General features: G+C 40.3%; 1 protein-coding gene and 1 non-coding gene across 4 annotated transcripts in view; both read left to right on the plus strand.

Moving 5' to 3' along the window:
* The window catches only part of ADNP (activity dependent neuroprotector homeobox), a 39,676-nt gene extending 24,402 nt beyond the window's left edge, over window positions 1–15,274 (plus strand). The window contains exons 3-6 of one of the 3 annotated variants that reach the window (XM_027775067.1): window positions 260–372; window positions 2,461–2,553; window positions 9,004–9,517; window positions 11,614–15,274. In XM_027775067.1, coding sequence (XP_027630868.1) covers window positions 265–372; window positions 2,461–2,553; window positions 9,004–9,517; window positions 11,614–14,210 — 3,312 coding nt within the window. In that variant the 5' untranslated portion in view covers window positions 260–264 and the 3' untranslated portion in view covers window positions 14,211–15,274. Of the gene's footprint in view, window positions 1–259; window positions 373–2,460; window positions 2,554–9,003; window positions 9,520–11,099 lie in introns of all 3 variants that reach the window. The other 2 variants (XM_027775066.1, XM_006141268.3) reach the window with 2 other exon arrangements.
* LOC114009419 (U1 spliceosomal RNA) lies at window positions 6,660–6,822 on the plus strand. The gene has a single exon (XR_003550831.1). It is a non-coding gene; the product is annotated as a U1 spliceosomal RNA (small nuclear RNA).
* Window positions 15,275–16,379: the final 1,105 nt, after the last annotated feature.

Genomic DNA, 16,379 nt, shown 5'->3' on the forward strand with positions numbered 1-16,379 from the left:
CTTTTTTTTTTTAATAGAATTGTGACAGATTAGGTTGGTAGTTCATCTTTAACATCAAATATCTTAGTTTTCAAAAAAAATGATCAGAGAGGACTTAGTTTGCCTGCCAGCTTTTAAGTGTTCAAAATATATTAGTAAGAATAACTGCTCATCTTTTCTATCAGATGGGGCCAGGGTTTGTGATCCTATCACCAGTGGATTTAGTGCATATTACAAGTTGTACATGTTTTGACTTGACTTAAATTTTTTTTTCCAATAGAAACTATGTTCCAACTTCCTGTCAACAATCTTGGCAGTTTAAGAAAAGCCCGGAAAACTGTGAAAAAAATACTTAGTGACATTGGGTTGGAATACTGTAAAGAACATATAGAAGTAAGTAGCATGTCATTTTTAATTTTAACATGACTCAACTTCTATCCATTACTTCGTGTCAGTAGCCAGGATGGTTGATTCTCAGGTGTGATTCTGAATTTTAACCAGAGCATTGGCTTCCTCAAAGCTTTGTCGATTAGCATACTTAATCCCTTCTCTCTAAAATGGACATTTTCATCCTTCCTTTCTGAGGCAAAAGCTGTTATTCACTGAGGACTTAAAACATGTCAGACATTGTATTCAGTGCTTTAAAATTGTCTGTAAATTAATCCTTTACAACCTTTGCAAGTGGGTTGGGGGGAAATACAGAAGTTCTTCTCTCTAGTTTACGGTAAAGAATGAATACAGAAATAGGTCCAGCCTCATAGCTAGGGAGGAGTGGCAGTGTGTGGGGTACTCCAGAGCCTGTGCTCATTCTGATATGCCTGAGTGTTCCAGCTGACCTTCTAACTGTTGAGGCATTGTTTGTTCTTGTCTGTCTCTTTCCTTGGGATCTGAGCATTTGTTGACCCTTTTGGCCCATCATAGACTATTATCTTCCCCTTGTGTAACAGTTTGGGCTTTTCAAACTGTTTTTCTAGCCTTTCTGTTCTGTGAGGTTTGTAACAGCCCCGTGGGATAGCCAATGCAGTGATCTCCTTTTTTCACATCTTGTTAGTTGATCCAGGTCTTGTGCTTAGTTGCTTAAAGCCTCTGAAAATTGAGGCCGAAGGCTATTTTCCCCACTAAACTTCAGTTGAACAAGGACCATAGCTACCTTGTTCGTGCATTTAATCCTAGCACCTAGCACAGTGCTTGGTATGTAATAGGTGCTCAGTAAATGTATCAATATAGGCAATGGGAAGTTAAAAAGCAAATTCATTCATGCAGTAGGCTTTTCTTTTCCTGAGTTCTAATAATCCTCACAGTTATATCACAGAGCCTGGAGCTTCTCAGCATTGGGCTTCTCTAGGTTTACTGTACCAGTTTGAAAGGAGCCCCTCTCTAACTTCACAAGTTCAGGTAGATTTGCCCAGAAGAAACAGTACATTTACTTCACGTGCAGTAGGGTCATCCTCAGAAATAAATAACAAATATTAAGTATGTCTGACTTTCTGCATTTGATTTGTTCTTCCCATTAGTACCCATTACATATTCTGCAATTATACTTCTACCCAAACTGAACTGTTTTAGGAGCAAGGATAATTTTACCTCAAAATTTTTTTATCTTAGTGTGGGGGAAAGTGAGACATTAAATTTCTACATAAGAATGACACACTTGGCATCATACTGCTTGCTTTATTTGAATAATTTTCTTCCTTTTTGGGTTTAAAAATCCCAACCTCTTGGGACCAGCAGTTGGCGTAATGGCTATGTCGCTGGACTCCCATGTAGTCCACCGCAGTTCAAATCCCAGACCCAGTGACTTAAACTCAGACTGGGTGTGTGTGCGTGCATGCCCGAGAGGAGAATGGAGAAGGGATTGCAGCGTGGCCATCTCCCCCTGGGGGGTGATTTCTTGCTTTCTGTCTCTCTGTCTTTCTGTTGAGCGCACGCACCCCATAGCAATAACCTCTCCAAAAAACAAACAAACAAAAAATCCCAACCTCTCTTCACAGTTCATCCTCAGACCCAATCTGGTTGGGGTTTTTGTTTGTTTGTTTGTTTCATTTCTTTTGTTTTTTCTTTTATCTTTTTTTTTTCTTTTTGCTGTTTTTTTCTCCACAAATCAGAATATCGTATCCAAAGTGCCTTGATCAAATATTGCTATCTTAGACTCCATTTTAGTACTATTATGTAACGAGAACAAGTTACAGTACTCTTAAGAAAAGTGAATTGGTATAAGTATATAGTTGGATTTTTTATTTAATTTGAACTTCCAGCACATTCTTTGAAAATGTGTCTGGCCCTTAGGAGAATGTTTCATTGATACAAAATACAACTTCATTATGCCTTTTTGTATTTCCTAAGAGCCTTATTGTTACTGTAGTTCTTGATAGGATTGGTTTTCCTGTGCCTTTTTTCAACCTGAATTATGAGGGTAGGATTTATATAGTGTGGGCTACTGTTGATACCACTGTGTTTTAAACTTTTTTCCCTATTTTCTAGGATTTTAAACAGTTTGAACCTAATGACTTTTATTTGAAAAACACTACATGGGAGGATGTAGGACTGTGGGACCCTTCACTTACAAAAAACCAGGTAAGTGGTACAGAAGACTTCCTCAAATGACAGCATCCTTGATAATCCCCTGTTCAGCTCTAAGTCCTGGTTAGTAATGTGGTACTGATAGCCAACAACCTAATCTGAAAATATCAAAATTGCATGTTTAATATTTTCCTCAATGTTACGAAAAACTAGGAACCTCTTGTCTCTTTTTGGTCATTGGACTGAAAATTTGGGTGTAAGAAAAATGTGTTACTTCAAAATTCTGAAGCCAATTATATGCCATCAGTTCTCTCCAAAAGTGCTTTGGCTCTTCCATTTCTAAACTGTTCACTCAACATTCTGTCTATCCAGTTACCCGTTATTTTTCTGTGTGTTGCCATCTTTTTTTTCTTTTTTCAAATCTCTCTCTCTCTCTCTAGAGAAAAAAGGACCTGATTCTTTCTCCTATTTAAGCTTTACTTGTCTCTGTTGATGACACCCAACCTATGTGGGATACAAGGATATCCACAACTCTGTAAGATAGATCTAACCTCAGTGATAGATAAAACCTATATACCTTTTTACAAATTGGCATTGAGAAATATTAGTGGTGCCAGCACATATCAGTAGATAAAGATGTAATGAAGATAAGAGTTCCGGGGACCAGCAAGTGGCATGTAGGTTAAAGCTGCTGGATCCCACATGGCCAGCAGTAAAGCTCTGGACCTGGTAATTTGGAGAAAACACAAGGTGCCTGTGCATGCATGCCCAGATTCCCAAGAGGGGAATGAAAGTAGAAAGGATTGAAGTGTGGCCATCTGCCCAAGGAGTGATTTCTCACTTTCTCCCCTCCCCACACACACTGCAAGCACATGTACCCTATAGCAAATTTTAAGAAAAGAGAGCCTTAAAAATAGTGTTTCTTTTTCACAGGGAGTAGTTATCATCGGTGTAGATTTACTTTCACCTATTCCAGTAGTGATTCTGATTCTGCATTACTTATCTGCTCATCTACTAGGGCATACTTGGCAGGGAATTAGTACTTTTAAACTCTACTTCCGAAATTGAAGGTGGGGAACCAGCAGTGCATGCAGAGACAGTGAGAGGGGAGATGAGAAATCACGCTCCCAGAGGGATGGCCATACCACAATCCCTTTTCCATTCTCCTCCTAGGATCTTGGTTATGCATGCAACACACCCTGTGTGATTTTCAAGCAACCAGGTCCTGGACTTGAACCGCTGTCAGCCATGTGGAAGACCAGTGACGTAGCCAGTATGCCATCTGCTGGTCTTCTTCATTCAGTTTTATAGATCCAAAAATCTTAAAGTTTAATACTAAAGGGTTGAGCTTTGAGGAAAAACAATAGTCATGTGCCACATAATGACATTTTGGTCTACACTGGGCTATAGATATCACATGGTCCCAGAAGATTATAATGGTACTGAAAAATTTCTGTCACCTGGTGACATCATAACTGTTAGAAAGTTATAATGCAAGGCATTACTGATGTTTTGGTGGTATAAACAAATCAATCAATACTGCAAGTCATGAGAGCATAGCATATACAGTTACAGACAGCACATAATACTTGAGAATGGTGATAAACAACTGTGCCACTGGTTTATGTATTTACTATAGTGTTTATCTTTTCTTACTTATAAAAAGGTTACTGTAAAACAGTATACTTTGTTACACTAGCAGCAGCTTCATGCATCTCATGTTTTGTTCATCAATATAATTTTGTTCGTCAATATCATGTTCATTATGGCTTCTGCATGCACAAAATCCACTGCTGATGTTGCCAGTAAGAAACTATGTTGAGTGGGAACCAGCAGTTAGCGTAATGGCTATGTCGCTGGACTCCCATGTAGTCGACCGCGGTTCGTGTCCCGGACCCGGTGGCTTAAAACTCACGCCGGGCGCGTGTGCGTGCGTGCCCAAGATCCCGAGAGGAGAATGGAGGAGAAGGGATTGCGGCGTGACCATCCCCCCTGGGGGGTGATTTCTCGCTTTCTGTCTCTGATGTCTCTCTCTGTCTGTCTGGCGAGCGCACGCGCCCTACAGTGAAAATCTCTCCAAAGAAACTATGTTGAGTGATCTGAAAACACAATTAAAAGTCATTAAGGAATAGGGAACCAGCAGATGGTGTAGCGGTTATGTCATGGCCAACCGGGGTTCATGTCCCGGACTCAGTGGCTTCAAACTCATGCCAGGCGTTTGTGCGTGCGTGCGTGTGCCTGAGATCCCTGGACGAGAAGGGATTGAGGCATGACCATCTCCCTCTGGGGATGATTTAAAAAGTGGAAATTCAGTAATGGTTATTGCTCACCAGTTAGGCCTGTCTCATTCCACCACAGCTATAATTTTGAAGAACAAGAACAAAGTGAGGGAAGCTATTAAAGGATGACTTCATTGAAGATAAAACTGACTCAAGAAGGGTCCATATTAGGTATGAAGAAGTGACCTGGATTGAAGAACAGGCCCTAAGTGTATCTCTCTTAGCACCATGATGATGGCCAAAGCAAAATGTTTGCATTTTTTAAAGAAAAAAGCTTAATCCAGCTACAGTGTTGATTTTACTAAAGATTTTTGCCACAGCCAGCAGGTGGCATAGTGGTTAAAGCACTGGGCTCCCATGTGGCCAACTACAATTCAGATCACTGACTGGAGGCTTGAAATTTGTGCTGGGCTAATGTGCATGTGTGCCCAAAATCCTGACAGGAACAGTGGAAGAAAAGGGATTGTGGTGTGGCAATCTCGGGGGGTGGGGGGGGATGTTGGTGATTTCTTACTTTGTCTCTCTAGTGAGCACTAATGCCCTATAGCAAAAGTCTCACAGAAAAAAACAAGTTTGCCATAGGACAAATATGTGAATTCACTGGAGAAATAAAGGGAAGGTGAGAAATCACCACCAGGGAGAAGGCCACACCACAGTTCCTCTTCCATTCTCCTCTCTGGATTTTGGGCATGCATGCATATAGACCTGGTGTGCTTTTCAGGCTGACAGGCTCGGGACTCATAATCTGCAGAGTAGGCCATGTAGTATCCAACACCTTAGCCACCATACCACCTGCTTGCCCATAGCTCTGGGTGTTTTAAACAGTTCAAGAATCATTTTTTTAATGTAATATGAAAGTGGATGGCAAGTCTGTACATGCTCATATGAAGACAGCTGAAGAATTTCTGGAAACACTAGATGGGCTGATTATGGAGAAAATTTACTTGCCAGAGCAAATTTTCAGTATGGATTAAACCCCTCCCTATTTTGGAAACGGAACCTGAAAGGACTTCCATCTACGAGGAATCCAAGTCAATACCAGGTTTTAAAGCTTTTAAGGAGAGGTTCACAGTCTTGCTTGGGGGCAGTGTTGCAAGCTACAAATTGAAATCCTTTGTGATCTGGCACAATAAGAACCCCAGGGCCTTCAAGTGGATCAGTAAACACATACTACCAGTGTACTACTGGAGCAGTGAGAAGTCATGAATGACCCAACTCTTTGTCGGGATGCCCTCTTGAATTGCTATACCAGGGAAATGGAGTAACACTGTTTAAAGAATAACATACCTTTCAAGATTTTGCTTATTGCTGATAACATTTGTACAGTACACATCCTCCTTTTATTGGTGATCTTCATCTCAACATCGAAGTGTTACTTCTTTCTTCAAACACCACCTCTTTGATTTAACCAGTGGGACAAGGAGTTTTAGCTGCTTTTAAAGTCTACTACTGGAGGAGGACCTTTGCCCAAGCTTTTGCTACAACTTGAGGAAGAAGACACTGATGCAATGTTGGAACAATTAAAATAGATAAGACTATATCAAGAAACCTGCCTCAGTTTAGAGTAATAACACCAAGGAATGAATTGCATCTGGAAGAAAATACTCGAGGTTCATCCATGACCTCAAAAGACAAGGATGTTGCAAAAAGCAAGAAGGCTATGGTTGAAATGGCAAACAACTTTAACCAGTGTGTGTATGAGAATGATATCAAAGAGCTTAGAGGAATTGACTAACAAGGAGTTTATGGAACAAGAACAGGAACATGTAGCTGAAGCATATAGCTGAAGTGAAAAGGAAATCATGGAAGTCTTTACAAGAAAATTCCCAGTGAAGAGTTTAGCAATTACTTTTGCAGACCTTAACAAGCTCCTTAAAAAATTTAAAAACCTAACGGGAGATACCGTGATCATGAAGGTGGTTTTTCCCAGAGTGAGGCTTTTCCATTGTACTCCAATGTGCTGGCCCCTGCGATTTCCCCAAATGTGGGAAACTCAAACTATATAATTTGTGGTGGTTGGGGACTGCGTTCATGCTTTCCCCTAGTTACAAAAAAAAAAAAAAAAAGAAAGAAAGAAAGAAAAATTTAAAAACCTGGAACCCCAAAATCAAAAAGTTTTCATCAATAGAGAGGAATATTCACAGTGCATTATTGCTTGCAAACAAATCTGATAAAAAAGAAACCACAGACACATTTCTGAAAACAAGGACACCTCTTCAAGAAGAGCCTTAGCCGGTTTCTTCAGGAAATACTCCCAAAAGAAGGCATTGTTTACAGGACATGACAACTCCATGCACATCATTGCCTCTGAAGACCCTCCAATGGGACAAGATAGGGAGGTAGGAGACAGTGAATTGCTAATGCTGACCCCTATGCAGGCCTAGGCTAATGTGTATGTTTGTGTCTTAGTTTTTACCAGAAACTTAAAAAGTAAAAAATCATTATCATTATTCTTCAATTTGATAAGGGAGAGTGAGAAAGCAAGCCACCAGGTCCAGTACTATAGCCTTTGTGTACAGTGTTGAGTCTACAGTCATGTACAGTAATGTCTTAGGCTTCACATCCACTCATTATTCATTCATTGACTTCCAAGAGCAGCATCCAGTCCTGTGAGCTCCATTTATTTATTTTTTTTCTTTCTTTTTTTGGAAAGGTTTTTGCTATAGGACTCGTATGCTCACCAGAAAGACAGAAACAGACAGAGACAGAAAGTGAGAAATCACCCCCCCCCCCCGGGGGGGACGGCCCCACCGCAGGGGGGATGGCCACACCGCAATCTCTTATCCGTTCTCCTCCTGGGATCTTGGGCACGCACGCACACGCGCGTGGTGTGGGTTTAAGCCACTGGGTCCAGGACTCGAACCAGGGTTGACTACATGGAAGTCCAGCGACATAGCCATTATGCTAACTGCTGGTCCCAGCTCCATTTATTTTAAGTGCCCTATACAGGTATATATTTTTTAATCTTTTATACTGTATTGTTTATTATTGTACCTTTTCTATGTTTAGATACATAAATACTCTGTATTATAATTGCCCATAGTATTCAGGCTAGTAACGTGCCATCCACATTTGTAGCCTAAGAGTAACAGACTACACCTCATGGCCTAAGTGTGTAATAAGCTACACCATCTAGGTTTGTGCAAGTATACTCTATGATGTTTGCACAACAATGAAATCATTTGATGGCATAGATCTCAAAAACAGCCCCGTCATTAAGTGGCACATGACTGTATTTCATTTTGGGTCAAACCAGTATCTGAAACACAGTAGGTTTCTATGGATGAAAGATAACTTCTGGCCAAACATATGTTCACCTGTCTTCAAAGGACCAACTCCGTAGCTTTTTGATCAGCATTGAAATCTGAATACTACATTGTACTTTGATCACAGAAGAAGAAATTGAGTCTTGCCTTTTCTCAATTAAAATATTTCCATAATGAGAAGGATATGAAATATATCTTACCTCTTCTAATTGTCTAATTGCACTAAAACTCCCTGGACCCTGAATTGTACTGTCTAGTAAATAATGAAGCCTTGGGACCAGCAGGTGGCATAATGGTTATGTTGCTGGACTCTCATATGGTCGACCACAGTTCGATTCCCAGATGCACTGGCTTCAAATTCACATCAGGCGTGTGTATATATGTGTCCAAAATCCAGAGAGGAGAGTAGAGAAGGGATTGCGGTGTGGTCATCCTCCCCGGGGAGTGATTTCTCACTTTCTGTCTCTCTGTCTCTTCAGCAAGCACAGATGCTCTATAGCAAAAAATCTCCTTTAAAAAAAAAAATTAAATAATGACACCTTTAGCAGCTTTCTGATTTGCAGAGTGAAATGGTTTCATGTAGTCTATTCTTAAACTTTCTAATTGTATAAATGTGACCATTTGGTTTGTCTAAAATGGATCAGCACATGTGATCTGATCTTTTCTAAATTGAAGTACCTAGTTAGCATTGAGTGTTTGATTTACACTATGTGACATAAAATATTTGGTTTAAAACTTTTGAGTTTTTTACTTCATAATTTTATTCTGCTAAAGGGAGAGAAACTTACTGTGCTCCATGCTTTATAGGATTTCCATCCTTAAAATAGCATCGTGAGAATGGAAGAAAAAAATCTAGAACCTGTTACTGCCTGTCTGAAGTGGCATTCTGATTCCAGTTTTTGTGTGTGTGTGTGTGTTGTTTGTTGTTTTTTTTGTTTTGTTGTTTGTTTGTTTTTTAGGACTATCGGACAAAACCTTTTTGCTGCAGCGCTTGTCCATTTTCCGCAAAGTTCTTCTCTGCCTACAAAAGTCATTTCCGGAACGTCCATAGTGAAGACTTTGAAAATAGGATTCTCCTTAATTGCCCCTATTGTACCTTTAATGCAGACAAAAAGACTTTGGAAACACACATTAAAATCTTTCATGCTCCAAACGCCAGCGCACCAAGTAGCAGCCTCAGCACTTTCAAAGATAAAAACAAAAATGATGGCCTTAAACCTAAACAGGCTGACAGTGTAGAGCAAGCTGTTTATTACTGTAAGAAGTGCACTTACCGAGATCCTCTTTATGAAATAGTTAGGAAGCACATTTACAGGGAACATTTTCAGCATGTGGCAGCACCTTATATAGCAAAGGCAGGAGAAAAATCACTCAACGGTGCGGTTCCTTTGGGCTCAAATGCCCGAGAAGAGAGTAGTATTCACTGCAAGCGATGCCTTTTCATGCCAAAGTCCTATGAAGCTTTGGTACAACATGTAGGTGTACAGACTTTTTTCTTTTGGAGAGGTTTTTGGTATAGGGTTCGTGCCCTCGCCAGACAGACAGACAAAGACAGAGAGATAGAAAGCAAGAAATGACCCCCCCAGGGGGGATGGCCACACCGCAATCTCTTATCCGTTCTCCTCCTGGGATCTTGGGCACGCACGCACACGCGCGTGGTGTGGGTTTAAGCCACTGGGTCCAGGACTCGAACCAGGGTTGACTACATGGAAGTCCAGCGACATAGCCATTATGCTAACTGCTGGTCCCAGCTCCATTTATTTTAAGTGCCCTATACAGGTATATATTTTTTAATCTTTTATACTGTATTGTTTATTATTGTACCTTTTCTATGTTTAGATACATAAATACTCTGTATTATAATTGCCCATAGTATTCAGGCTAGTAACGTGCCATCCACATTTGTAGCCTAAGAGTAACAGACTACACCTCATGGCCTAAGTGTGTAATAAGCTACACCATCTAGGTTTGTGCAAGTATACTCTATGATGTTTGCACAACAATGAAATCATTTGATGGCATAGATCTCAAAAACAGCCCCGTCATTAAGTGGCACATGACTGTATTTCATTTTGGGTCAAACCAGTATCTGAAACACAGTAGGTTTCTATGGATGAAAGATAACTTCTGGCCAAACATATGTTCACCTGTCTTCAAAGGACCAACTCCGTAGCTTTTTGATCAGCATTGAAATCTGAATACTACATTGTACTTTGATCACAGAAGAAGAAATTGAGTCTTGCCTTTTCTCAATTAAAATATTTCCATAATGAGAAGGATATGAAATATATCTTACCTCTTCTAATTGTCTAATTGCACTAAAACTCCCTGGACCCTGAATTGTACTGTCTAGTAAATAATGAAGCCTTGGGACCAGCAGGTGGCATAATGGTTATGTTGCTGGACTCTCATATGGTCGACCACAGTTCGATTCCCAGATGCACTGGCTTCAAATTCACATCAGGCGTGTGTATATATGTGTCCAAAATCCAGAGAGGAGAGTAGAGAAGGGATTGCGGTGTGGTCATCCTCCCCGGGGAGTGATTTCTCACTTTCTGTCTCTCTGTCTCTTCAGCAAGCACAGATGCTCTATAGCAAAAAATCTCCTTTAAAAAAAAAAATTAAATAATGACACCTTTAGCAGCTTTCTGATTTGCAGAGTGAAATGGTTTCATGTAGTCTATTCTTAAACTTTCTAATTGTATAAATGTGACCATTTGGTTTGTCTAAAATGGATCAGCACATGTGATCTGATCTTTTCTAAATTGAAGTACCTAGTTAGCATTGAGTGTTTGATTTACACTATGTGACATAAAATATTTGGTTTAAAACTTTTGAGTTTTTTACTTCATAATTTTATTCTGCTAAAGGGAGAGAAACTTACTGTGCTCCATGCTTTATAGGATTTCCATCCTTAAAATAGCATCGTGAGAATGGAAGAAAAAAATCTAGAACCTGTTACTGCCTGTCTGAAGTGGCATTCTGATTCCAGTTTTTGTGTGTGTGTGTGTGTTGTTTGTTGTTTTTTTTGTTTTGTTGTTTGTTTGTTTTTTAGGACTATCGGACAAAACCTTTTTGCTGCAGCGCTTGTCCATTTTCCTCAAAGTTCTTCTCTGCCTACAAAAGTCATTTCCGGAACGTCCATAGTGAAGACTTTGAAAATAGGATTCTCCTTAATTGCCCCTATTGTACCTTTAATGCAGACAAAAAGACTTTGGAAACACACATTAAAATCTTTCATGCTCCAAACGCCAGCGCACCAAGTAGCAGCCTCAGCACTTTCAAAGATAAAAACAAAAATGATGGCCTTAAACCTAAACAGGCTGACAGTGTAGAGCAAGCTGTTTATTACTGTAAGAAGTGCACTTACCGAGATCCTCTTTATGAAATAGTTAGGAAGCACATTTACAGGGAACATTTTCAGCATGTGGCAGCACCTTATATAGCAAAGGCAGGAGAAAAATCACTCAACGGTGCGGTTCCTTTGGGCTCAAATGCCCGAGAAGAGAGTAGTATTCACTGCAAGCGATGCCTTTTCATGCCAAAGTCCTATGAAGCTTTGGTACAACATGTCATAGAAGACCATGAACGCATAGGTTATCAGGTCACTGCCATGATTGGGCACACAAATGTGGTGGTTCCTCGATCCAAACCTCTGATGCTAATTGCTCCCAAACCTCAAGAGAAGAAAGGTATGGGACTTCCACCAAGAATTGGTTCCATTGCTTCTGGAAATGTCCGGTCTTTACCATCCCAGCAGATGGTCAATCGACTCTCAATACCAAAGCCTAACTTAAATTCTACAGGAGTCAACGTGATGTCCAATGTTCACCTACAGCAGAACAATTATGGAGTCAAATCTGTAGGCCAAGGCTACGGCGTTGGTCAGTCAATGAGACTGGGTCTAAGTGGCAATGCATCAGTTTCCATTCCTCAACAGTCTCAATCTGTGAAGCAGTTACTTCCGAGTGGAAATGGAAGGTCTTACGGGCTTGGGTCAGAACAAAGGTCCCAAGCACCAGCACGATACTCCCTGCAATCTGCTAATGCCTCTTCCCTTTCATCAAGCCAGTTAAAGTCGTCTTCCCTCTCCCAGTCACAGGCATCCAGAGGATTAGGCCAGCCTAGTTCCAAAACCATATTAACTGCCGTACTCCCTCCTCCACCTAATAATTGCTCAACTCAAAAGTGGAAAATTTGTACAATCTGTAATGAGCTTTTTCCTGAAAATGTCTATAGTGTGCACTTCGAAAAAGAACATAAAGCTGAAAAAGTCCCTGCAGTAGCCAACTACATTATGAAAATACACAATTTTACTAGCAAATGCCTCTACTGTAATCGCTATTTGCCCACAGATACCCTGCTCAACCACATGTTAATTCATGGTCTTTCTTGTCCATATTGCCGTTCAACTTTCAATGATGTGGAAAAGATGGCAGCGCACATGCGGATGGTTCACATTGATGAAGAGATGGGACCTAAAACAGATTCGACTTTGAGTTTTGATTTGACATTGCAGCAGGGTAGTCACACCAACATCCATCTCCTGGTAACTACGTACAACCTGAGGGATGCCCCAGCTGAATCTGTTGCTTATCATGCCCAAAATAATCCTCCACCTCCTCCAAAGCCACAGCCAAAAGTTCAGGAAAAGGCAGATATCCCTGTTAAAAGTTCACCTCAAGCTGCAGTGCCCTATAAAAAAGATGTTGGGAAAACCCTTTGTCCTCTTTGTTTCTCAATCCTGAAAGGACCTATATCTGATGCACTTGCACATCACTTACGAGAGAGGCACCAAGTTATTCAGACTGTTCATCCAGTTGAGAAAAAGCTCACCTACAAGTGTATCCATTGCCTCGGTGTGTATACCAGCAACATGACCGCCTCAACTATCACTCTGCATCTTGTTCACTGCCGGGGTGTTGGAAAGACCCAAAATGGCCAGGATAAGACAACTGCACCGTCTCGGCTTAATCAATCTCCAGGTCTGGCACCAGTGAAGCGCACTTATGAGCAAATGGAATTTCCCTTGCTGAAAAAGCGAAAGCTAGATGATGATAGCGATTCACCCAGCTGCTTTGAAGAGAAACCCGAAGAGCCTGTTGTTTTAGCTTTAGACCCCAAGGGTCATGAAGATGATTCCTATGAAGCCAGGAAAAGCTTTCTAACAAAGTATTTCAATAAACAGCCCTATCCTACCAGGAGAGAAATTGAGAAACTAGCGGCCAGTTTATGGTTGTGGAAGAGTGACATTGCTTCCCATTTTAGTAACAAAAGGAAGAAGTGTGTCCGTGATTGTGAAAAGTACAAGCCTGGTGTGTTACTGGGCTTTAACATGAAAGAATTGAATAAAGTCAAGCATGAGATGGATTTTGATGCCGAATGGCTGTTTGAAAATCATGATGAAAAGGATTCTAGAGTCAACGCTAGTAAGACTGCTGACAAAAAGCTCAGTCTTGGGAAGGAAGATGACAGCTCCTCAGACAGTTTTGAAAATTTAGAAGAAGAATCCAATGGCAGTGGTAGCCCTTTTGACCCTGTGTTTGAAGTAGAGCCTAAAATCTCTAATGATAACCTGGAGGAACATGTATCGAAGGTGATTCCTGAGGATGCTATAGAATCTGAAGAGAAGCAAGACCAAAAAGAGGAAAATGGTTCAAAATACGGAACTCTTCATTTGACTGAGGAACCAGCCAAACTAATGCATGATGCTTCTGATAGTGAGGTTGACCAAGATGATGATGTTGAGTGGAAAGATGGAGCCTCTCCATCTGAGAGCGGGCCTGGTTCCCAGCAAGGTTCAGACTTTGAGGATAATACATGTGAAATGAAACCAGGAACCTGGTCTGACGAGTCTTCCCAGAGTGAAGATGGAAGGAGCAGTAAGCCAGCTGCCAAAAAAAAGGCTACCATGCCAGGTGACAGAGAGCAGTTGAAGTGGAAGAATAGTTCCTATGGAAAAGTTGAAGGGTTTTGGTCTAAGGACCAGTCACAGTGGAAAAACACATCTGAGAATGATGAGCGCTTATCTAACCCCCAGATTGAGTGGCAGAATAGCACAATTGACAGTGAGGATGGGGAGCAGTTTGACAGCATGGCTGATGGGGTAGCTGAGCCGATGCATGGCAGCTTGACCGGAGTGAAACTGAGCAGCCAACAGGCCTAGGTGCCAGGTGTCCCAGCATCAGTGACATGCTACAGCCTGGAGCTCTGTTCTCCTTCCATTGTGACTGCACAGCTGTCTTCTCACTGGTGCTGCCTCATGAGTACTGGTTAGTGGGCTGTGGGGATACATGGCCACTGCAGTCCCAGTGGTTATTTCTAAGTCTATGACACATGATTGATTGATCTTGCTTCTGAATCTTCTCTGACAGACACAGTAACTAAATGTGAAAAACCAATAAGCTGGTGGCTCACGAACGCACACAAGGAAAAGCAGAGGTTTACTTTATCTGCCTTCTCAACCTTCCCTCTGTAAAATGATTGGATGTCCTTGAGAAGCGTTATTCTGGTTCACACGGTAGTATAGGGCCAACATACAAGCTACCAGTCTAATGTGTATAGTAGACTTTGGAAAAATTGATTTTTTTTTCATGTATTCATTCTGAATAGTTGAAATGTATATTTGTACAGTCTTTTAGACCTATTCAAGTGATGCTTATGATATTGTTATTGTGTGCTCATCATAGATTTGTTTCTTATTTTAGTGTTGCCCTTGCTGTGTAATAAATGCTATATCTAGTTTATCTAGCAAAAGCTTGAAACTGCTCTAGTATGGACTTTTGGACAGACTTAGTTTTTGCACATAACCTTGTACAATCTTGCAACAGAGGCCAGCCACATAAGATATATATCTGGACTCTCTTGTATTATAGAATTTTTCTTGTTCTGAATATCCTCAACATTACAGCTGTCAAAAACGAAAATGTATTTCAGATCTGTTTTCTGAAATCTTTTAAGCTAAAATCACATGCAAGAATTGACTTTGCAGCTACTAATTTTGACACCTTTTAGATCTGTATAAAAGTGTGTTGTGTTGAAGCAGCAAACTAATGACTGCTGCATTTTGGATATTTAGTTTTATCTTTAGTTAAACACCACCCTGGTGTATTCATTTATACCATCTAATATATGACACACTGTTGTAGTATGTATAATTTTGTGATCTTTATTTCCCTTTGTATTCATTTTAAGCATCTAAATAAATTGCTGTATTGTGCTTAATGTAAATATTTGGTTTATTACACTTGACAGTCCTGTGTGTCCATTACATTTTGTGCCATTTGATGCCATGGCTCTATTTCATCAGAGATGGAAGCTGCTGTCACAGAGAAAACTGTGGAAAACCAAGACCTTATAAAGAGTGCTTTCTCTCAAGGCACCTGATATTATTTGGTTTTATTTTTCCTTTTAAGTGCAAAAATATCCTTGAGTTTTTTAGTTTCCCTTTTGTTAAGGAGCAGAGTCTGCATATGTATATAAATGTCTCAATGATGAAAGGATGTGAACATAAATGGGCATTAATTTACAAGCAGAAAAAAAAAAAAGACGTTGTTTTCTTGTTGTTTTGTTTTGTGTTTGTTTGTTTGTTTTCCAGAGCTTGGGGCATTCCTATTTCCAGTAGCCAACTCCTTTATATTGGGGACAGACCCTAGTGGGGAACGGAAGATGTCAGTTACGGGCGTTGTCCAGTGCCCAAGGCTCCCACATTAGAAACATTTAGGGTTTTGTTGTTTTTAGGCAGAGGCTCTGACCTGGGCTTTTCCAGATCTTGCCTTTCAGTGGAACCTAAATTCCCAGCCTTCAGGATTACCATAGTGACTCAGGTATTTAGACCACAAGCAATCAGGCCTTTTTTGTTTGTCTTGTTAAGTTAAATCAAAGGTTAAGGTAAATTGTCAAATTAATTACAGCATTTTATCTAAACTTCCTACACCTCTTCTGATCTGTGAGAGAGATGTTGCCCTGAGAAGAGAACCTAAACTCCAGTAGATCCTATGATTTTTGGTTTTATCTCCTGTAAGGAGCAGCTGAGTAACTCCAGGAGGGTAAAGCTGTCTTTTTCCCTAGGCCTTTGGTACACACAATGCCATCTGCTGGTCCTAGTGTAAAATATTTTAATAAGCTAAAATAATGTTGAATTTTGTTTAGATACCTTAACTGTACCCTTTTCTTTATTTTGGTTGCTATTTTTCATATCACTTTTTCCATTTTCTGTCCACTTGACATACATTAGATTTTTTTGTCTTGTATCTTAGATCACATTACTTGTGAGTATACTTTTTCTCTAAATTGTTTCACATTCACATCATGAACATACTCAATAAATCCTGCT

This window comes from Tupaia chinensis, unplaced genomic scaffold, assembly GCF_000334495.1.
Source record: "Tupaia chinensis unplaced genomic scaffold, TupChi_1.0 Scaffold000049_1, whole genome shotgun sequence".
NCBI classification, from domain to species: domain Eukaryota; kingdom Metazoa; phylum Chordata; class Mammalia; order Scandentia; family Tupaiidae; genus Tupaia; species Tupaia belangeri.